This window comes from Dryobates pubescens, chromosome 8 (genome assembly GCF_014839835.1).
Source record: "Dryobates pubescens isolate bDryPub1 chromosome 8, bDryPub1.pri, whole genome shotgun sequence".
In the NCBI taxonomy this organism is placed as follows: Eukaryota; Metazoa; Chordata; class Aves; order Piciformes; family Picidae; genus Dryobates; species Dryobates pubescens.
Window position 1 is genome coordinate 38,801,014 of NC_071619.1, and position 22,856 is coordinate 38,823,869.

At 49.5% G+C, this 22,856-nt stretch overlaps 1 protein-coding gene across 1 annotated transcript in view; it reads left to right on the plus strand.

Moving 5' to 3' along the window:
* Positions 1-22,856, plus strand: part of VANGL1 (VANGL planar cell polarity protein 1) — a 58,716-nt gene that overhangs the window by 4,846 nt on the left and 31,014 nt on the right. Inside the window, exons 2-4 of the mRNA XM_054163974.1 lie at positions 5,830-6,120; positions 7,836-7,962; positions 15,019-15,626. Coding sequence (XP_054019949.1) covers positions 6,038-6,120; positions 7,836-7,962; positions 15,019-15,626 — 818 coding nt within the window. The 5' untranslated portion in view covers positions 5,830-6,037. The remainder of the gene's footprint in view (positions 1-5,829; positions 6,121-7,835; positions 7,963-15,018; positions 15,627-22,856) is intronic.

Sequence of the window (22,856 nt, forward strand, 5' to 3'; positions counted from 1 at the left end):
CAACTTTTAAACAAGAGTAAGACTGGAGCCGCGCAGACAAGGATTTCAAAGCCGGGCTGCTCTGGAGTGATTTGCCTCAACTTCACAGGGGAAACTCCATCGGGAAGGCATGGGGATGTAAAAGAGTGCTCTTGTTTGCGTTTGCCCTCTTTGATTTAAAGATGTAACTTGCTCTTTTAAATTTCCGTTGGGCTGGGAGCCAGGACTGTGCTCCCTTCAAGACAATCACAAAGAGAACTTCATTGGAAACGGGACTGGGCTCCCAGCATGGAAAACAGCGATTCAAAAGAAGTCTTTTTGAAGATTTATGAGCGTATGAAAAGAGGGAGTCACAGAGAGTGGTGGAGCTGCCTCGAAACTGTAATTACCACGATCTCTGCAGCAGGCAGGGGCAGCTACATGGATGTAGTTACCGTGCAGGATGCACCCACCCTCACCAGAAGTGGGTCCCAAAATGCCCTTTGGTGCGGCCCTAGCGTTGTTTTCTCATCTAGTATTTGGCATCTTTCAGTCCTGGGTGAGTAAGGGAAAGGCTGAGTGAGAGTGTTGGCCCCACAGGGTGTGCAGTTACACCCTTGTTGTGGCTGGAAGCGGGGAGGCCTTCCCGCCTCCCCTCTAGCTGTCGGCTTGCACTGCTGCTCACCCTGGTATTGGTTTTGCTGTTTGGGGCTGTGCTGTGAACTAGGTCACTGAAAGGATGCAAGACAAAAGCCCGGCGAGGGGGAGAAGGGGGATTTTTTGTTTTGTTTTGTTTTCCAGCGGTGCTGTTTGCTTGCTGAGAATTGTGTTGACACAATCAAGAGTGGTGAACCGTGGTGTGGAGGTGGAAGCTCCTTACACCATGTTTCTTGTCAGTGCTGAAATACAGTGCAGCTTTGCCCTCAGGCCGAAGGAGCTCTCTTTCAGGCAGGGTCAGAAGCTCTGCAAACAGACTGTGCCTTCAGTGGAGTCCTAGGAGATGTAATGATCTTTTGTGAAGCCATTTCACTTGGCTAAATTGGCCTCTCAGTTCACACTTGTATGTGGAGGGATGAGGCCCCAAATGATGGGGCTGCTTCTTTATGCAGCATGGTTGTCCTCACCCAGAGCAGTAGGGTAAGAATCATCTTTAATAGTGATTTAGTAGTGGAACTGCTTAAAGACTGCTTGCTTTGGATACAGTTGAAGGATTTATGTATAGCTTGTCTTCTCTAGGTTTTCCCAGGTTGTAGAAGTGGATGCAGTTGGGGTGGTGGCTAATCCAGGGTTGACTTCTGCATCGGTGCTGCACCTTGGCCACAACAACCCCATGCAGTGCTACAGGCTGGGGTCAGAGTGGCTGGAGAGCAGCCAGGCAGAAAGGGACCTGGGGGTGCTGGTTGACAGCCAGCTGAACATGAGCCTGCAGTGTGCCCAGGTGGCCAAGAAGGGCAATGGCATCCTGGCCTGGATCAGGAATAGTGTGGCCAGCAGGAGCAGGGAAGTCATTGTGCCCTGTACTCAGCACTGGTTAGGCCACACCTTGAGTCCTGTGTCCAGTTCTGGGCCCCTCAATTTAAGAAGGACATCGAGACACTTGAAGGTGTCCAGAGAAGGGCAACAAGGCTGGGGAGAGGCCTCGAGCACAGCTCTGTGAGGAGAGGCTGAGGGAGCTGGGGTTGCTTAGCCTGGAGAAGAGGAGGCTCAGGGGAGACCTTCTTGCTGTCTACAGCTCCCTGAAGGGTGGTTGTAGCCAGGAGGGGGTTGGTCTCTTCTCCCAGGCAACCAGCACCAGCACAAGAGGACAGAGTCTCAAGCTGCACCAGGGGAAGTTTAGGCTGGAGGTGAGGAGAAAGTTCTTCCCAGAGAGAGTTGTTAGCCATTGGAATGTGCTGCCCAGGGAGGTGGTGGAGTCACCATCCCTGGAGGTGTTCAAGAGGGGATTGGACGTGGCACTTGAAGCCATGGTTTAGTAGTGATGAGGTGTTGGGTGACAGGTTGGACTTGATGATCTTTGAGGTCTTTTCCAACCTTATTGATTCTATGTGCCATTGAATGAGTTCCAACCTGGAGATGTAGTTTAGCATATTAGTTGTCTTTTAGTCCCTTCTCTGCATCTCCCCCAGTAGTTCCAGAAGCTTTTTCTGGAGTAAGGCTGTAAAATAGACTAGGGGGTAGATAATCTGCTTGACTTGGCTATGGGGAGTGTGTGTTTGGACTATGCTCCTCCCTTCTTGATTTCTTCATTTCATTCTGCTCAGGCTAGGAGTGGTGTTTAGCTAACGGCCCAGGCTATCCTTTGTTGGCCAAATCTAGGAAGCCTTCTTAACAATTAGCCTTGGATGGGCACCAGACAGAGCCTTTTTCCAGCTTTTTCTGGCTAGAGTTGGACAGATACATTTCATTACTGGAAAATGTGTAAATGCCTTGACAGGAAGATGTATTTAGCCCCTGGTGTGCCCTGTGACTTGGGGGCAAGGGGGTGCTGTAGAGTCCCCAGATTCAGCATGCTGTTACCGACAACAATCCAGGAGACTTCCAGCGTTTATTTTGGGGGCTGCCTTGCTGACTTTTCACAGAGCAGTGTCAAAACCGTTGCTCTTGTTTACACAGAAAATGAAAGTTGGCGTGATCCAGCCTGCCCTGCTCTTCCTGTGCTGGTCTTCCCATGAGCCTGCTTTCCAGCACTGCCTTGCTTCACCCATTGTCAAGGGAACGCTGCTCTTTCAGTGGTTCCTGTCTTGGCAGCCTGGGCATTTCCACAGCAGCCCCTACCTGCTGAAATGTTCTCTGTGCATGTCTCCAGAGAACTGTGACCCTGTGCTGCTGGAAGTGAGATTTGTCAGAAGAGAAGCTCTGTTGCCTGTCCCTGTCTCAGCTCTGATTCCTCTGTGTGGGAGCTGGGGGAAAATTCTTTCATGTGGTTAGAGGAAACGGCTGGGAGTTGACACTTTCCTAGAAGCCTAGGAAAAAAAATGCATCAGCCCTTACTAATGTATGTTGGCAGCTCCCCTTGCTTTTCCTATTCCTGTATTGTGGTGGTATGCATTTGTGTAGTTAGTAGTCAGTGTTTGTTCTCAAAGGGGCTCCAGTAACATCACAGTCAGTGGTTTAAGCCTGTAATACCTCTATCACCTAATACACCTATTATCACCTTTTGTGTAGGGTGTTTCTGGTTTGTAACACCTAGTGATTGCAAGATCCTATGTAGCCATCACCTTTATTGGTACCATAGAGCTTTTTAAAGGTAAGGGACAGTGGCCTCACCTTCTGGTTTGTAATGCCTAATGATTGCAAGGTGTTGTGTAGCTGTCTTCTCAGTTGCAATCCTAGTGATTTCTGAAGGCAGGGGCTGCTGGCCTCACTCCCATTTATCAGAGGACAGACACAGAGCAAGGATTTTTCCGTGGTTGCCTAGCAGGACAGAGGTAAAAATCAGCTTTAATGAACCCCAGCCAATTGCTGGAGGCATAAGCTACAGGCTGTGTGCAAGTCTCAGGAGCTAACGAGCATTAGCATCGTGTCCCAGGCTGGGGGATTTTCATTCCTCTTACAGCAGTGATGCCATTTTCCAAACTGTGCTGTGCCTTGGCTTTGTTCCACTGTGTTTAAACCCATGCTCATTCTTCCCCTCCCAAAACTAGGCCTTATGTTCCCATTCTTACTTGTCCTTCCTAGATTCTGTACTGTCTTTAGCAAGCCTTCTTGAGGCAGGATATGCACCTGGAGTATGGGAATTCCTGTACATAGAAGGCTCCCCCCATCTTCTCCTTTCCAAGATCCCTAGCAAGCCCAAGGGTTGTGCAAATACCTGCAGCTCCTGGTGCAGCAGGATCACTTCCTTGCAATTTGCACCACCAGCCAAGGAACACAGTGGGGAATAGGCTTTGTTCTTTGGCACAGTGTTGTAGAGCTCTCTGCTTGATTACAAGCTTTTCTGGAGGTGTTAGTAGGGGAATCTAATGTCTGGAAAGAAAAGCTGGCCAAGTATAAAGCCCAGCTTCTGTTGTTGTCCCTCAGTGTTTGGGGAGGGAGAGAGCTGAAAGGAGGGGTTGACTGTTTTATAGCTATCAGCTTTGCAAACTGCTGCGAGCAGAAAATAACAGAGGGTTCCAATTTAATTTTGAAGTGGTCTTTTTGCCCACTCTGAAAATATGGCATGGCTGTAGTCCTGTGTTGGCTGGAGACACTGGTCACCTGGGCAGGAGGCATGGGAGAGTGCCCCTGCGTGCCAAACGTGGGGCTGTGCCAAAGTACCTCTGTCCGTAGCTGCAGCCCCTTCACACCTCTTCACTGTTTGCCTGCCTTTCATAGAATCAATAAGGTTGGAAGAGACCTCAGAGATCATCAAGTCCAACCTGTTACCTAATACCTAACACCTCCTGACAACTAAACCATGGCTCCATGTGCCACATCCAATCCTTTTTTTTAACACCTCCAGGGATGGTGACTCCACCACCTCCCTGGGCAGCACATTCCAATGGCCAGTTACTCTTGCTGGGAAGAACTTTCTCCTCACCTCCAGCCTAAACTTCCCCTGGTGCAGCTTGAGACTGTGTCCTCTTGTTCTGGTGCTGGTTGCCTGGGAGAAGAGACCAACCCCCTCCTGGCTACAACCTCCCTTCAGGTCATTGTAGAGAGCAATAAGGTCTCCCCTGAGCCTCCTCTTCTCCAGGCTAAACAACCCCAGCTCCCTCAGCCTCTCCTCACAGGGCTGTGCTCAAGGCCTCTCCCCAGCCTCATTGCCCTTCTCTGGACACGTTCAAGTGTCTCAATGTCCTTCTTAAATTGAGGGGCCTAGAACTGGACACAGGACTGAAGGTGTGGCCTAACCAGTGCTGAGCACAGGGTCACAATGTCTTCCCTGCTCCTGCTGGCCACACTATTCCTGATCCAGGCCAGGATGCCATTGGCCTTCTTGGCCACCTTCGCCAAGCTGATGCCTCCTTTCCGTTTCTCTTCTCACCTAGCGCAGGATGTGGGTTTGGAACGCAGAATGGTGTCTACTCTTCACCACAGGGTTTGGGGTTTTCCACATGTCACTGTTGGGAATTGTTCTGACATTGCCTTGCTCCTGTTCCAAAAACCGTGACCCTCTTCTGCCCTTTACAGATGGGATTGAAACTTCTGTTCCAAATGGAAGCACGGTGTAGGAAGTGTTGGCCCATATAAGCTGGAGGTGTTCTCTAATCAACTCTCCCCTGTGTTCTTGGCATGTGTATATATAGATACAATTTTTAATAACATTCAATTCTTCAAGGCCAAAAATAGCTTCTGGTGGCAAAGGTTGCAGAGTGAGGGAGGAGCTCATCGTGCCATTGATTGTTTAGCAGCTAATGCTTGTTAAAGGGGCACACCTTGCCGTTGTGAAAACAAAGCAGGTTCAGACACGGTGGGCTGATCCTCTCCTGTGTTTCTCCTGGGAAAGTCACCCTTGACCCACCACCCCTTCCCCCTGTATATGGACTTACAGTGCTGCCTTTCTGCAGCTGGGGATATTTGGGCTGTGCATTACCCTGGTGAGAAATGGGGGTGTGGAAGTCAAGCCTGGTACTTCTTCTGGGGGCACGTTTCAGTAGCTAGGCTGCTGAGCCATCTGCAGGTCTGTTCCAGGTGACCTGCACTGTCTCTCCCAGATTTTTAGATGCATGGGGTGGAGTTTGTAAAATGGAGATTAGCTGTCAGCTTATTTAAAGCTCTAAAAATGCATGTATTTCTCTGGACCAGAAAGAGAGATTTGGTCAGGGCAAGTTTGTGAGCTGAGCACCCTGATGAGTGGTGACATGTAGCCAGGGTGAGGGAATTGCTGCAGTAGGAATGGAATCTTGCTTTGCTTAGAATGCACTTCCATGCCTCTTTCTCTTCCCTTAGGTCGATCGTGAGAAGCCAATCACCCTCCCTCCCTTCCCCTTTGATGAGATTCCTTGTAAGTGAAGCTCCCCTGCTCTCTGAGGACCTGACTTCACTGATGGTTGGGAAGCAAAAAGTACCCAGGAAAGCACTTTTATCACGGACTCCACCTCAGGAGCACCAGGGACTTGGTTTCTAAGTGAAATCGGTGACGCTCTGTGCAGATCTGATGTCTGCTGCAATGGATACAGAATCAACATACTCGGGATACTCCCACTACTCAGGTCACTCCAAAAAAGCCCACAGACAAGGGTAAGGAAATGTTTGTTTTTAATTACTTATTGTTCTAAGCTAGGACATGTCCCTTGGGGAAAAAATTCTTAAGCCAGAAGGAAATCTGTTTGGGGGCATAGCTGTGGAGAAGATGCATGTGGAGAGTCTGCATGAGGAGACTGGAAGCAGTATTGGATGCATGCTGAGGTCATGTACAGCCAGAAAGATTGGGATAGCATCAGCAGAAGGAAAAGGTCACTGAACTCCTCTTAAAATATGAGGGATCACTAGAGTCGTGAGGAGATGATGTGTCAGACTTCTTAAACTGATAAAGCCCTATGAGGAGAGGCTGAGGGAGCTGGGGATGCTTAGCCTGGAGAAGAGGAGGCTCAGGGGAGACCTTCTTGCTGTCTACAACTACCTGAAGGGAGGTTGTAGCCAGGCGGGGGTTGGTCTCTTCTCCCAGGCAACCAGCACCAGAACAAGAGGACACAGTCTCAAGCTGTGCCAGGGGAGGTTTAGGCGGGATGTTAGGAAGAAGTTCTTCCCAGAAAGAGAGATTGGCCATTGGAATGTGCTGCCCAGGGAGGTTGTGGAGTCACCATGACTGGAGGTGTTTAGGAAGAGACTGGATGAGGCACTTGGTGCCATGGTTTAGTTGATTAGATGGTGTTGAATGATGGATTGAACTTGATCTCTGAGGTCTTTTCCAACCTTGGTGTCTTCCATGAAATGAAGTCACTTTGCTTACAGCCTGGTTCCTGAGTAAAACATCTCTTGTTTGCCTTTTCTACCTTCTTTAACACCCTTCAACCTTCAATATGGATTGCTCTTTGAAGCTTTGAATGCCATGCAGCAAGTTGCCTTCTTAGTTCCCAAAACAAACATAAAAATGCTGGAGTCTCTGACTGTGAACAGGTAAAAGTATCATCCCATGAAACATTTGAGCTTTGGTAATTTCAAGAGATAGTCGATGGAGAGAGCAAAGCTGGGACTCTGGATGCTCCTGATCTTTAAGCCAGTTCCTGAGCACAGGGAGGGTCTCTGGTGCAAAGGCTACTTTCCTCTCCAGGTAGGAAGGGGGAGGAAAATCTTGTGAGCACATTGGTGGGGTTTAAGTCATCCTGAGACATTCTCAGACAAGAAGGATCAGGTCTGCATGGCTACTCTGGAAGTAAGTGCTAGCCTGGTACTCTTAGTGTTCTCGCTGTCTATGTGGGAGCTTAACTGGGGATTATGAACTAATAGAAGTACCCTTCACCAGGGATCCTACAGTGTTAAGGTTCTAGCTGACAAGACTAAATATTACAGGAACTAAGAGTGTCTTGATTAGTTCTTAGTGTTAATTGTACGTGTCCCTGTGAGGTATTTTACTGCAGGTGGAGAGCTGTGGAGCCCAGTTCATCCCAGATGAAGTTACTTGTTTGGAGAATGTAATCTTCCCTTTCTTGCACAGCACTGGCAGAAGCTGTTTTAGAGAAAAGGAGGTGGTGGGCATGTACCTCTGTCCCACTTGCTCCCCTATCCAACCACTGAGAGGGTAGACTGTCCCAGCCACGAGGCTGGGAGCTGCTCTGGGCAAGGTCCTGTTTTACCTCTTCCAAAACTTGTTTTGTTACAGATGAAGAGACGGGCATGCACGACAGTGACCTAAAGCTTAGGGCACCTGTTGCAGGTAGAGGTGTATTTTCTGGAGCAGGTGATGGAATTTGCTATCTGGTAACTCTGTTCTCCCCTTGCTCTGTTTGGAAAAGGAGTCGGGACAGGCACAAATCGCCGCGAAGCAAAGACGGCAGCCGGTCTGAGAAGTCTGTCACTATCCAGACACCTCCTGCAGAGCCACTGCTTGGCAACGATGCCTCTCGGGCAGAGGAGGCCCAGGTAAGGAAGAGACTATAGCAAATGTGAAGTCTTGGCTAACCCATGCATGATCAGGAGGGAAAAACGTTGCTCCCATGCTGTTAGGAAGGAGCCATGATTTATGAGTCCCCTTCATTCATGCATCAAGCCAAGATCTCAGTCAGTTTTGTCTTTTTCTCTTGTGAGAGCATTATTTTTGACAGCACCAGTGCTGATGTGACTACACCAGGGGCACTAATTTGCCTCTTGTTTTCAGTGTGTCATCTGCCAAGCGCTACAGAAACATCTGTGCTAGGTTAGGAACTGGCTGGGGTTAGGAAGGGGCTGGAGGGCCGAGCCCAGAGAGTGGTGGTGAATGGTGCCACATCCAGCTGACAGCCAGGCACTAGTGGTGTGCCCCAGGGATTGGTGCCGGGCCCAGTCCTGTTCAATATCTTTATTGCTGATCTGGATGAGGGGATTGAGCCCACCATTAGTAAGTTTGCAGACTAGACCAAGTTGGGAGCAGGTGTTGATCTGTTAGATGGTAGAAGGGCTCTCCAGAGGGACCTTGACAGGCTGGACAGATGGGCAGAGTCCAACATGATGGCATTCAACAAGTCCAAGTGCTGGGTGCTGCACTTTGGCCACAACAACCCCATGCAGTGCTACAGGCTGGGGACAGTGTCTGGAGAGCAGCCAGGCAGAAAGGGACCTGGGGGTACGATTGACAGCTGGCTGAATACGAGCCAGCAGTGTGCCCAGGTGGCCAAGAAGGCCAATGGCATCCTGGCCTGCATCAAGAATAGTGTGGCCAGCAGGAGCAAGGAAGTCCTTCTGCACTGGTTAGGCCACACCTTGAGTCCTGTGTCCAGTTCTGGGCCCCTCAATTTAAGAAGGACATTGAGACTCTTGAACATGTCCATAGAAGGGCAACAAGGCTGGGGAGAGGCCTTGAGCACAGCCCTCTGAGGAGTGGCTGAGGGAGCTGGGGTTGCTTAGCCTGGAGAAGAGGAGGCTCAGGGGAGACCTTATTGCTCTCTACAGCTATCTGAAAGGAGGTTGTAGCCAGGTGGGGGTTGGTCTCTTCTCCCAGCACCAGAACAAGAGGGCACAGTCTCCAGCTGCACCAGGGGAGGTTTAGTCTCGAGGTGAGGCGAAAGTTCTTCCCAGAAAGAGTAATTGGCAATTGGAATGTGCTGCCCAGGGAGGTGGTGGAGTCACCATCCCTGGAGGTGGTGCCATGGTTTAGTTAGTCCTGAGGTGTTGGGTGACAGGTTGGAGTAGATGATCTCTGAGGTCTTTTCCAACCTTATTGCTTCTATGATCTGTGTCTATCATATCACTGTGCATTGTTCAAGTCAATCCTTTCACCTGTATGTGCACTTCGGGTTTTAAGAAGGATTTACTCTAGGTAATCATGTAAAGCCCATTAGAACCAGGATTCCAGTAGGGAAAGGAGGCAAGAAAGGTAAAAGTGATGGGAAATAGCTGGGAAGGAGGATGACCTCAGTGAAAGATAGTATGTTAACACTGGGTTAAATAAAGAATGGAATAATGATGTATTTAGATTGCACCTAGGCTGGATCCAGTGAGCTCTGCTCCAGCAGTTGATGTGAAGGTGCATATTCATTTTCAAAGAATGGCTAATGCTGTAAGACATAGAATATAGGGTGTTCCAGTGCCTCCTAGGCTGGATTTGGGGTGTGTTAATCCTTGGCTGTGGGGTTCCACCCACCTCTGCACCTCAAAAAAAAACAACAATTGATGCCCAGTTTCCACCCAAACTGTGTATGGTAGCACTTGTAACATTATTCATGTAGCTGCAGGTGGGCTCAGTTCTTATACTGCAGGTTGGTGTTTTGTAATCAGATGCTGCTTGTTATGAGTCCCAGCTATTATTTCAAATGGATCTAAAGGCACTGGTGAATTATTAAGCCCTTGTTTTGATGCAGACCTCCTCAATATGAATTAAAGCCGAAGCAAAATGCATGGATGCATAAGCAAGGCTTTTCTCCTAGGGAGCCTGGTGCCCTTGGTTGAGTCCAGCAACTTTGTACCACTGGAGATTTAGACTCCTGTGTCTGTATAATTGCACATTTTTTGCTTGTGCCTCTTAAAAGTGGGGAGAGAGATTGTGAGAGGTAGACTGAGACCAGGGCTGCCTTTTGTCTTCTGGGCTATAACCTCAAGCTGATGTGGTGTTTCAGTCCATTCTCTCTTCTGCAGAGTTTCTCAGCTCATCAAATGGAGGCAGCTATGCAGAGCTATTTCATGCACAAGCATAAAATAATTGAAATGCTCAGATTTCTTTAACTGGAGATGCTGGCAGGGAGGGAAATGTGATAGGATTATGCTGCCTTTCAGGGGACACTGCAATGCATATCTCTCTTCAGGGGCCTCTGTTTTGGTGAGAAGTGACTCAGAAGAACCTTCCTATTAATTCAAGATGCTGACTGTTTGTGGTTGGTCTGTCTCAAAACCCCACTGCTCTAGGCATGGGAGGTATTAATATCATGGAGTGCATTAGAAGTTAGATCCTTGGAGTTGTTCGAAGTAATTGTGCTGCCTCTGTCTACTCCTCTCCCAGAGATTCCTGAAGAGTCTTTAACTCCTGCAGAAGTGAATGAAGGTTTAAAATTACACTTGCTCCTTTAAAACAAAATGCTTTGATCAGTATGTGTGGCTGCAGAAGTTTGGGAGAAAGTGTGAATCCTATTAATGGCACAGGCTGCAGGAAAGATACACTGAGGGGGTAGAAGAGAGAGCAAAACATGTGCTTCCTGATGCATATTGCAGCTCCTGAAGTGTCAGGTGCTGCCAGGTAGCAAAACATCGGCATTGCCTCTGCCTGGTGTAAGGCCTTTGACACTGTCCCCCACAGCAAACCCCTGACCAAGCCCCTGGCTTGGACAGCAGCACTCTGAGCTGGGCTAGGAACTGGCTGGAGAGTGAGCCCAGAGAGTGGTGGTGAACGGTGCCACAGCCAGCTGGCAGCCAGGCACTAGTGGTGTGCCCCAGGGATCAGTGCTGGGCCCCATCCTGTTCAATATCTTTATTGATGACCTGAATGAGGACATTGAGTCCATCATCAGTAAAGTTGCAGGTGGCACCAAGCTGTGGACCTGTGTTGATCTGTTAGAGGGTAGGAGAGCTCTGCAGAGGGACCTTGACAGGCTGGACAGATGGACAGAGTCCAAGGGCAGGAGATTGAACACATCCAAGTGCCGGGTTCTGCACATTGGCCACAACAACCCCATGCAGTGCTACAGGCTGGGGTCAGAGTGGCTGGAGCGAGGCCAGTCAGAAAGGGACCTGGGGGTACTGGTTGACATTAGGCTGAACATGAGCCTGCAGTGTGCCCAGTTGGCCAAGAAGGCCAAGGGCATCCTGGCCTGCATCAGGAACAGTGTGGCCAGCAGGAGCAGGGAGGTCATTCTGCCCCTGCACACTGCACTGGTTAGGCCGCACCTTGAGTCCTGTGTCCAGTTCTGGGCCTCTCAGTTTAGGAAAGATGTTGACTTGCTGGAAGGTGTCCAGAGAAGGGCAACAAAGCTGGGGAGGGGTTTGGAGCATAGCCCTGTGAGGAGAGGCTGAGGGAGCTGGGGTTGCTTAGCCTGGAGAAGAGGAGGCTCAGGGGAGACCTTCTTGCTCTCTACAACAACCTGAAGGGAGTTTGTAGCCAGGTGGGGGTTGGTCTCTTCTCCCAGACAACCATCACCAGAACAAGAGGACACAGTCTCAAGCTGTGCCAGGGGAGGTTTAGCCTGGCTGTTAGGAAGAAGTTCTTCCCAGCAAGAGAGATTGGCCATTGGAATGTGCTGCCCAGGGAGGTGGTGGAGTCACCATCACTGGAAGTGTTTAGGAAGAGATTGGATGGGGTGCTTAGTTGCATGGTTTAGTTGATTAGATGGTGTTGGGTGATGGGTTGGACTCAATCATCTTGATGGTCTTTTCCAACCTGGTTAATTCTGTGTTTGTGAGAAGCATCAGGGCTCTTCATGGGCATGAGTCGCTCCAGCAGCAGCTGTGAGTCACATCCATATGTGTCAGTGTAACTCTTGGGCTGTGCCAACAACGAGAAGAGAGGCATTATGGGGTGGGAAACTAGCTTGCAGAAGTTCTTTGATATTAGCTTGGGAAGTAATGAGACTTTCAGGGAACATAATGCAATCTGCAGTTGGCCTGTGTGGTGACTATTTCAGGTAAGGTTTTTTTGTGGCTGAGTGGCTTCTGATCATATCTTGGATTCTTAATACCAGAGCTACTTGGTAGTCTATGATTCTGTATCCTTAAAGCTGGTCACAGAGGGTGTTTTCAGATGGTTTGTGGGTCTAACTAAACTTTTATTGGCATGTCAGCTACTGAGGGCAGTGCTGTTGTAGAAACTTCTTACAACAGCTTGTGGTGACTGGGCAAGGGAGAACAGCTTTAAGCTGGAAGAGGGTAGATTTAGACTGGATATCAGGAAGTAATTCTTTACAGTGATGGTGCTGGTGGAGGAGAAGCTCAACCTGAGCTCTCAGTGTGCACTTGCAGCCCAGAAAGCCAATCAGCTCCTGGGCTGCAGCAAGAGAAGTGTGGCCAGCAGGGCAAGGGAGGTGATTCTCCCCCTCTGCTCAGCTCTGCTGAGACCCCACCTGGAGTACTGCCTCCAGTTCTGGAGCCCCTATGACAAGAGGGATCTGGAGGTGCTGGAAGGTGTCCAGAGAAGGGCCACGAGGATGAGCAGAGGGCTGGAGCACCTCTCCTGTGAGGACAGACTGAAGGAGTTGGGGCTGTTCAGTCTGGAGAAGAGAAGGCTCCGAGGTGACCTAATTGTGGCCTTCCAGTATCTGAAGGGGGCCTACAAGAAGGCTGGGGAGGGACTGCTCAGGGTGTCAGGTAGTGATAGGACTAGGGGGAATGGAATGAAGCTGGAGGTGGGGAGATTCAGGCTGAAGGTGAGGAGGAAGTTCTTCCCCATGAGAGTGGTGAAGCCCTGGAATGGGTTGTCCAGGGAGGTGGTTGAGGCCCCATGCCTGGAGGTGTTTAAGAGCAGGCTGGATGAGGCTGTGGCCAGCCTGATCTAGTGTGGGGTGTCCCTGCCCATGGCAGGGGGGTTGGAACTAGATGATCCTTGTGGTCCCTTCCAACCCTGACTGATACAATGGTGAGACACTGGAACAGGTTGCTTAGAGAGGTTGTGGGTGCCCCCTCCCTGGAGCCATTCAAGGCTAGGCTGGAGAGGGCTTTGAGCAGCCTGGTCCAGTGGAAGGTGTCCCTGTCCATGGCAGAGTGGTTGGAACTAGATGATCTTCAAGGTCCCGTCCAATCTGAACCATTCTATGAATCCCTGAAAAGGAACTGAAGCAGCTTGCTGAAAGTGCAGTGTTGCAGATGGGAAAATAACGTGTGAAGGTGTTTGTGATTGTGTAACAGCAGCAACAGCTGGCATGAAACACTGCAATGAAAATTTCCCTTCCAGGTGCTTCTGTGGTGCACTTCCACCACAGGATTTCTGGGCTGGACAAGTGTTAGTCCTTGCCCTGCACATGGGAACTGATGCTTACTGCAGTTTCCAAGAGTTAATGTGATATTACTCCTTAAGTGTGCTGAAGGAGGTACCTCTGGGGTACAGTGGGTGGCACAGCAAGCTGAGCTACCTGCTCTAGAGTTACAGGTTTTGAACACCTAATGTTTATAGTCACTGGTTTGGACAAGTTGCTGTTGTTTCCAAACCTTGGCTAGTTTTCAGGATTGACTATTCAGAATATTGAAGGTGTTGCTTTTGCTATATTGTTGGTTGCTTTTTTTTCTGGAACTCAAGACTGTTGCTTTTTCCAGGACACAAGGAATGGAATAGGATAGAATGGAAGGAGAGGGAAGGGATAGAATGGAAGGAGAGGGAAGGGATAGAATGGAAGGAGAGGGAAGGGATAGAATGGAATTAACCAGGTTGGAAGAGACCCTTGAGATCACAGTATCACTAAGGTTGGAAGAGACCTCGAGGATCATCGAGTCCAGCCACAGACCTCATGACTAGACCATGGCACCAAGTGCCACATCCAATCCCCTCTTGAACACCCCCAGGGATGGTGACTCCACCACCTCCCTGGGCAGCACATTCCAATGACGAATGACTCGCTCGGTGAAGAACTTTCTCTTCACCTCGAGCCTAAACTTCCCCTGCTGCAGCTTGAGACTCTGTCCTCTTGTTCTGGTGCTGGTTGCCTGGGAGAAGAGAACCCCTTCCTGGCTACAACCACCTTTCAGGTAGTTGTAGAGGGCAATGAGGCCTCTCCCCAGCCTTGTTGCCCTTCTCTGGACACCTTCAAGTGTCTCAATGTCCTTCTTAAACTGAGGGGCCCAGAACTGGACACAGGACTCAAGGTGTGGCCTAACCAGTGCAGAGTACAGGGACAGAATGACTTCCCTGCTCCTGCTGGCCACACTATTCCTGATGCAGACCAGGATGCCATTGGCCTTCTTGGCCACCTGGGCACACTGCTGGCTCACGTTTAGGCAGCTGTCAATCAGCACCCCCAGGTCCCTCTCTGTTTGGCAGCTCTCAGCCACTCTGACCCCAGCCTGTAGCTCTGCATGGGGTTGCTGTGGCCAAAGTGCAGCACCCAGCACTTGGCCTTGTTGAATGCCATCCTGTTGGACTCTGCCCATCTGTCCAGTCAGTTGAGGTCCCTCTGCAGAGCCCTTCTACCCTCTAACTGACCAACATCTGCTCCTAACTTCTTGTCATCTGCAAACTTGCTGATGACTGACTCAACCCCCTCATCCATATCATCAATGAAGATGTTAAAGAGGATGGGGCCCAGCACTGATCCCTGGGGGATGCCACTGGTGACTGGCCGCCAGCTGGATGTGGCACCATTCACCACCACTCTCTGGGCTCAGCCTCCAGCCAGTTCCTAACCCAGCACAGAGTGTTGCTGTCTAAGCCATGAGCTGACAGCTTGGCCAGCAGTTTGCTGTGGGGGACAATGTCAAAGGCCTTGCTGAAGTCCAGATCATCGCATCCAACCTGTCATCCAACACTAGAAATAGAAGACCTGGAAGGAATAACTTCATTGTTTTAATCTTGTTTATGTCTTCCTCCCTCAGGATGACAACTGGGGTGAGACCACAACAGCAATCACAGGCACCTCTGAGCACAGCATTTCCCAGGAGGACATTGCTCGGATCAGTAAGGATCTGGAAGACAGCGTTGGGTTGGACTGCAAACGCTACCTGAGCTTGACAGTGGCAGCTGTTCTCGGACTCCTTGTCTTCCTTACCCCTATTGCCTTCATTCTGTTACCCCAGATCCTGTGGCGGGATGATCTGGAGCCGTGTGGTACTGTCTGTGAGGGACTGTTCATCTCTGTGGCGTTCAAACTCCTCATTCTCCTGGTTGGGACTTGGGCTCTGTTCTTCCGCCAGCCCAAGGCAGATATTCCAAGGGTGTTTGTGTTCCGGGCCCTTCTGCTGGTCCTCATCTTCCTCTTTGTGTTTTCCTACTGGCTCTTCTACGGCGTTCGCATCTTGGACTCGAAGGACACCAACTACCAAGGCATAGTGCAGTATGCAGTGTCTCTGGTGGATGCTCTGCTCTTCATTCACTACCTGGCCATCGTGCTGCTGGAGCTGCGGCAGCTGCAGCCCATGTTCACCGTCAAAGTGGTTCGGTCGACAGACGGAGAGTCACGATACTACAGCTTGGGACACTTGAGGTAGGTACAAGCCCTTGAGGTCCAGTGGTGTAGGTAAGCGTGGCTGTGGTGCACCTCAAAGCGTCAGCTGCTTTTGTACATGTGGTTTTGCTGCTTCGTGAATCTGCCTCCAGATGAGTCTGAAGTCACCAGACCGAACCTCTCCACCCCTCTGCGAGTGTGGGAGAGAGCGTCTCTGTTTCAGAGGAATCCTGTGCGTTTCAGGGCATGAAAACAGCTGACAGCACAACTTTAGGCTGGTCATTGGACTAAGCCTGGTAAGCTCTGTAAGATCCTCCTCCGGGTTTCTTGCCCTGTCTCCTTAGGATAGAAAGGGATAGAGGCCTCCTTATGTAGCCATGGCCAGCTTCTGCTCTCTGGCTGCACAGACCAGGTGCCATTCTGAGAGCAGTCCTTTTAAGCCGTGCAAAGCAGCACTCCTCAGAGCTTCCTGACAGCAGGCCAGTCCATGTGGCAGGGCCTGAAGGAAGAGGTGAGGGGCTCTGTGTGAGAAAGCATTCAGCAGCCTAAACATGCTGTTGAAAATGTCCATTTGCCCTTGTTGTCATGTGCAGCCAAGGGTTGGGCAAGGAACTGGAATAAGCATCCTATGGGTCAGGTTGAGTGTTGTCACTGGGATCCTGTGTGTGCCTTCTTGTGACCAGCTTGTGTTCAGGTGTTCATGCTCTGAAGCCTCTTAACTGTGACAGGCTGGGGCCACTGCAGAGGGCTTAACCAAAGTGCTGCACCATTGCATCTGATGACTGCTTCCAGTGACTAGCAGCTCTCTCCTTGTTTCCAAGATCAACAGGTTTCAAACGTTTTGTATTAGCTTGAGAGAAATACAATGTGTTTGATCTTGCTGGAGTAGTTGCCTTAATTCAGTGAAACCCAGCAGTCCAGGTGTTTCAGAATACTGAGTACTGGCACACAGGTGGGTGCTTTTTTGGTGTGGTTGGTTTGTTTTGGGGGTTTCTTTGTTTCTTGTTTTGTTGGGGGTTTTTTTGACAGTGCTGTGCTGCTCCTGGTTTTATTTTGTAGCATGATGCTCTTTTTGGCGTGGATATGGATAAGGTTTCTGGGTCAGATGTCTGGAAGTGTTTGGGAACTGTGCAGTATCTGTGGGTAGGACATGTGGATGCCTGATTCCACCTTCCTGCTGTGGTTAATGCTCATCTCAGTAGAGGTATAAGAAATGACAGATGTCTCAGTCTCCTTAGTTCCTGTGTCCTGTGACGCTCTCTAGAAATCTCTTGGTTCCTGTGCTCTGTGAAGTGAGCAGCTGAGCTCTGGAGATGATTCCCCAGACTGTATATGCACTTAAACATCTGTTCTGCTTATCCTGTCCAGACTCCTCTGGCATGTGTATCTATTGCAGATGAAGGAGATTAGCATTTGGGGGTGTAAGTGGCCGTAGGAACTGTCTCCTGTAGCTATTGGCTTAGCAATGGAATTGCTTTGAAGCAGATTTAGTGGTTGTGGCTCAGGTCTGGGAGCTGATTCCTGGGTGTTGTTTTGGGCTTGATGGAAGAAGTCCAGAGAAGGGCAACAAAGTTGGTGAGGGGTTTGGAACATAAGCCCTATGAGGAGAGGCTGAGGGAGCTGGGGGTGCTTAGCCTGGGGAAGAGGAGGCTCAGGGGAGACCTTCTTGCTGTCTACAACTACCTGAAGGGAGGTTGTAGCCAGGAGGGGTTTGGTTTCTTCTCCCAGGCAACCAGCACCAGAACCAGAGGACACAGTCTCAAGCTGTGCCAGGGGAGGCTCAGACTGGATGTTAGGAAGAGATTTTTCACAGAGAGAGTGATTGCCCATTGGAATGTGCTGCCTAGGGAGGTAGTCACCATCACTGGAAGTGCGTAGGAGGGGACTTGATAGGGTGGTTGGTTGCATGGTTTAGTTGATAGATGGTGTTAGGTGATAGGTTGGACTCAATGATCTTGAAGGTCTCTTCCAACCAGGTCTGGTCTATTCTGGTCTATTCTGGTCTATTCTGGTCTATTCTGGTCTGTTCTGGTCTATTCTGGTCTATTCTGGTCTGTTCTGGTCTATTCTGGTCTATTCTGGTCTATTCTGGTCTATTGCCTTTTCGAGTGAGCTAGTTGTGGACTCTTCTTTACTTTTCTTCTCTGTAAAATGTGGAGGAGAGCCCCTCTTCTGTCATGGATGTGCTTCTATTGACTTCATCTTCAGGGGTGAAAAGAAAAAAAGAGCTAATCTCTGTTGATTTTCTTATGAAACTTTCAAATTGGTTTATGGTGACACCCCAGCACATCCTTAAGACTAGGGAGATGGAGAGATGACCAGCGAGGAGTTCCCCTGTGCCACAGCTTTGTGCCTTGAGGTGTGCTGGGACAGTGCTCTCGTAAATGAGTTCTGCACAGAAAGTCCAGTGCATGTATGTGTGTACCTATGCATGCACAAGTGTGCATGCTTGCTTTGAGAGAGAGTTTTCTGGTTGCCTGCTGGTAGATTGTGGGTTTGTGTTCAGAAGAATTAAGATCCCATGCCTGCCCAGGTCTGCGTGCCTGGTTTGAACTGTGTAAGTAATCTTACCATTGGAGGCAAAGAATTTGCTCAAGAATGAGCATTTAATGGCACATGTGTTAGAAACAAGTGCTCTCTCCAGCTCTCTCATTGCAGCATGGCTTTGAAATGCCTTGGGTGATGCAAGGGCAGTGAAGAGTTGTAAAACCTAGGCTGAAATCTGAGATGTATGAAAAATTAACAGCTTCTCGTTTGTTGGCAAGCTGATTGCAATTTTGTTGTAGCATATTGAGTCCAAACCAAGCAGCATGTAGATGCCTTAGTGCCTTGTGTTACGGCATGCGAGTCCCATCAAGCATGTGTAGTAATGGTAAGATAGTGTGGCTTTTGCCTTGTTTTCTGGCAGATGAATAGAATGTGTATTCATGTCATCATAGAGTCAATAAGGTTGGAAAAGACCTCAGAGATCATCAAGTCCAACCTGTCACCCAACACCTCAGGACTACTAAACCATGGCACCAAGTGCCACGTCCAATCCCTTTTTGAACACCTCCAGGGACAGTGACTCCACCACCTCCCTAGGCAGCACATTCCAATGGCTAATAACTCTCAGTGAAGAACTTTCTCCTCACCTCCAGCCTAAATTTCCCCTGGCACAGCTTGAGACTGTGTCCCCTTGTTCTGGTGCTGGTTGCCTGGGAGAAGAGACCAACCCCTTCCTGGCTACAACCTCCCTTCAGGTCATTGTAGAGAGCAAGAAGGTCTCCCCTGAGCCTCCTCTTCTCCAGGCTAAGCAACCCCAGCTCCCCCAGCCTCTCTTCACAGGGCTGTGCTCGAGGCCTCTCCCCAGCCTCGTTGCCCTTCTCTGGACAGATTTGTGGGCCTGTGTGCCCTTCTGTCTTTACTAAAGGTAAAACTGTGTAGGTTTGATCAGTGGCCAAGTGTCTCCAGGCTGAATTCATTCTCTCTCTTGCTAGGAGCAGCAGGGAGAGTTACTTGCATGCAAGTGGCAAGAGCTGCTGGTCTTGATAGAGAGCGTGGCCCCAGGTGTGACCAGCGCTGTAAGAAGTGAATGTGGGTAATAACCTTCTTCAGCTTTTAAAGGCTATGGATTGTGAGATGTTTATGTAAAATCTGAGAAATTTGGGAACTTTTTAACATCTTTGCAGCTTAATTTTGCTATGTTTCCATGGAGGTCTTGATGTGCTTGTTGGGGCAATGTCAGTTAAAGTCCCACGGGGCTGCCTTCTGCCTCTGGCTGGCTCTCTTGCTGAGGCATTGGGCTGGAATGGGGAGGTCTGTTGGTGGTAGTGTGGAGACATGGTTTGGATTATTTTGAAAGGCTAGAGATGCAGCATTGTGGGTGTGCTGGTTGTAGTTATGATAGAGCATGTATATACAGCTTATGGCTGCCCCTGGGCTGTCTGTCACCATAGACACCTGCCTCACCCCAGCACTTTTTCAAGGGTCATAGGCTGTGAGCTGTAACAGATGCAGCAATCATGCTTTAACAGGTATAGCAATCTGCCTGCCTTCTGAAATCAAAAGCTTGCTCCCTCAGTTTTGTCCTTCTCATGCTCTCAGATATCTTAGAAGTTTTGTTTCCTGGCTGTCCTTTGAGTCTGTCTTCCTCAACAGCCCACTGTGTTCTGAAAGAGCTGGTGGTGAGAAGGCTCTTGAGATGTCATACCTTAGAATAGAATAGAATTAACCAGGTTGGAAAAGACCTTTGAGATCGAGTCCAACCTATCACCCAACACCATCTAATCAACTAAACCATGGCACCAAACACCCCATCCAGTCTCCTCCTAAACACCTCCAGTGATGGTGACTCTACCACCTCCCTGGGCAGCACATTCCAGTGGCCAATCTCTCTTCCTGGGAAGAACTTCTTCCTAACATCCAGCCTAATTACACATTGTGCTTGTGATATGTTACATTGAACTCTCTATCGCAGCCCTGAGTTGAGTGTGTTACTCTTCCCCTCACTTTTGTGTTGGGGGGAGCAGGGAGTTTAGCCCTCATGTTAAACTGCCACATCCCATCACCTCTGTACCTCAAGCCTTACATTGTTCAGTGTTGCTTCATTGGAAAGGCTCTCAGACTTCCACAGGAAAATGGTCAGCATCAGCCTTTTTAATCCAAGGTGGAGGCTTTCAAATTGTAGGTGTTTTCTAACAAGGCAGAGTGAGCTGCTGTGTAAGTGTGAGGTAAACAGGCTTTCTGGGGGAGGGAGATTGGATGTGGCACTTGGTGCCATGGTCTAGTCATGAGGTCTGTGGTGACAGGTTGGACTCCATGATCCTCGAGGTCTCTTCCAACCTTTGTGATACTGTGAAAACAATAGCTCAGCCACCCTTCTGGCAAGCCATGTTTTTGCCAGGCAGGGTGCAGACAGGATTTTCCACCCTCCCTGGCTCCAAAGGCAGCGAAGAAGCTGAAAGTGCTGAATTAGGTATTCCACTCCACCCCTGAGGGCCCGAGGTCCAGGAGGGTAAGCATATTTGGGAGTAGCTCCTTAAATTCATATTATAATCAACCTATTAATAGGGCTGGCTTGGTCCCACCCCCAGCACTTTGGCTGCAGCTTTTCTTCTGGGAGACCTGACCGCCGAAGCGAGCGTTCCCTTTGGCATCGATTCAGGAGCTTGAAGGGGAGGCAGAAATTCAGTTGGAGCCCCAGTGAATGTGGTGCCAAGTCTCAGCTCACTGACTGCTCCACTGCCTCTGGTAGGAAAGGTTGCCATGCAGCAGGAATGCTCCATGGTGGCATGTATGGGTAAAGAGCAGGGAATGATGCAAGAGAGGTCAAGCCTGAGAAACTGTGAGAGGTTGGGTGGGGATGCTGGCGAGACTTTTGAAAGCAACAACAAAGGGAAACAGAGGTGGGGGGAGAGTTACAGTAGATATCTTTTCAGTTGAAAGGCTAATAGTTGTTTAGCTGAGGCTTTGGGTTGTCCCTACACATGAGGACACTGATGGCACCTGTCATCCACCCTCCAGTAACTTCTGGATGGCTCACACTACATAGAAAGGCTCTTGCAGAGAAACCCCTCCTTCTAGGGTGCTAAATATTGTATTATTATTTTTTTCTTCTCCAGTGAATACTCTTTCCCCAGCCTAGAGCTTTGCTAGTCTAGACAGAAAGAGCAAGAAAATGTATGGCTTGAAACACATGGTAGTTACTGATCCTACATTGACTGAATGTTGGCTCCTGCATGGGCTTGGTTTCCTGAGGTTAGGAGCGTCTGAGTGGGGTCTTTCTCCTGCCTTTTGCTTATCCACAGGGCTATGAGGAGCAGGGCCATGATACTTCACCTTGTGTTGAGTTGTATGAAGTGCTGAGAGAGCTTCAGTCTGCCTTTTGTCCTTCCTGCCATGAACCATGAATCACCTGGCTGGGAAACTAGTGGGGAGGCCTCCATATGCCTTTGAATCATAGAATCAATAAGGTTGGAAAAGACCTCAGAGATCATCAAGTCCAACCTGTCACCACAGACCTCATGACTACTAAACCATGGCACCAAGTGCCACATCCTATCGCCTCTTGAACACTTCATGGATGGTGACTCCACCACCTCCCTGGGCAGCACATTCCAATGGCTAACAACTCTCTCTGGGAAGAACTTTCTCCTCACCTCGAGCCCCTGGTGCAGCTTGAGACTGTGTCCTCTTCTGGAGTCAGAAGCTTTTGCAGATGGTTATGAGCTGGCTCATGTTTTCTATCCATCAAATCAAGAGAAGCTTAGTACCCAGAAATAGACACTCTGTATGGAAAAAGTCTGGTAGAGCATTGTCTGTACCTGCATTACCCATCTGCAGTTGGATAGGTGTTTGCTGAAGTGTAGCTTCAAAACCTCAGAAGGGAGCAGCTGCTTCCCCAAAACAGGCATCTGTCCCTCTCCTGGGTGAAATATGAGTATGTTAGAATCTTCTGGCTTGCACATGCTCACATAAAGTAGATCCATACATGTTTTGTGGAAGGGGAAAACATCCTGTCTGTCTCCCAGCTAAACTGGAGGCAGCAGAATGGCTGTTCCTTTGGTGGTGCATGAGCCCTTACCTTCCATACAAACCACAGCAGGAAGGGAATTGTGGGGTGGAAGCTGATGCCACCTTTGCTTTGAGTTGGCAGTCATAGAATCAATAAGGTTGGAAAAGATCTCAAAGATCATCAAGTCCAACAAATCACCCAACACCTCAGGACTACTAAACCATGGCACCAAGTGCCACATCCAATCCCCTCTTGAACACCTCCAGGGATGGTGACTCCACCACAGTCCCTGGGCAGCACATTCCAAGGGCCAATTACTCTTTCTGGGAAGAACTTTCTCCTCACCTCCAGCCTAAACTTCCCCTGGTGCAGCTTGAGACTGTGTCCTCTTGTTCTGGTGCTGGTTGCCTGGGAGAAGAGACCAACCTCCACCTGGCTACAACCTCCCTTCAGGTAGTTGTAGAGAGCAATGAGGTCTCCCCTGAGCCTCCTCTTCTCCAGGCTAAGCAACCCCAGCTCCCTCAGCCTCTCCTTGTAGGGCTTGTGCTTGTATCTATTGAACCTGTTGCTCATGAAAGTGATCTCTAGGCTGTCAGCATTTACTGATCTAATCTGAGTGTTCTGTCTGTGTCCCTAGGTGCCAACTGGGGCCATGTTCCCTAGTGATGGAGTGCATAGAGGGCTGGGGAGCCGGAATAAGCTTCTTCGTACTCCAGCCTGCATTTGTACACCCAGCACATCGACCTTGCAACAAGGAGATGTTGCTCAAATAT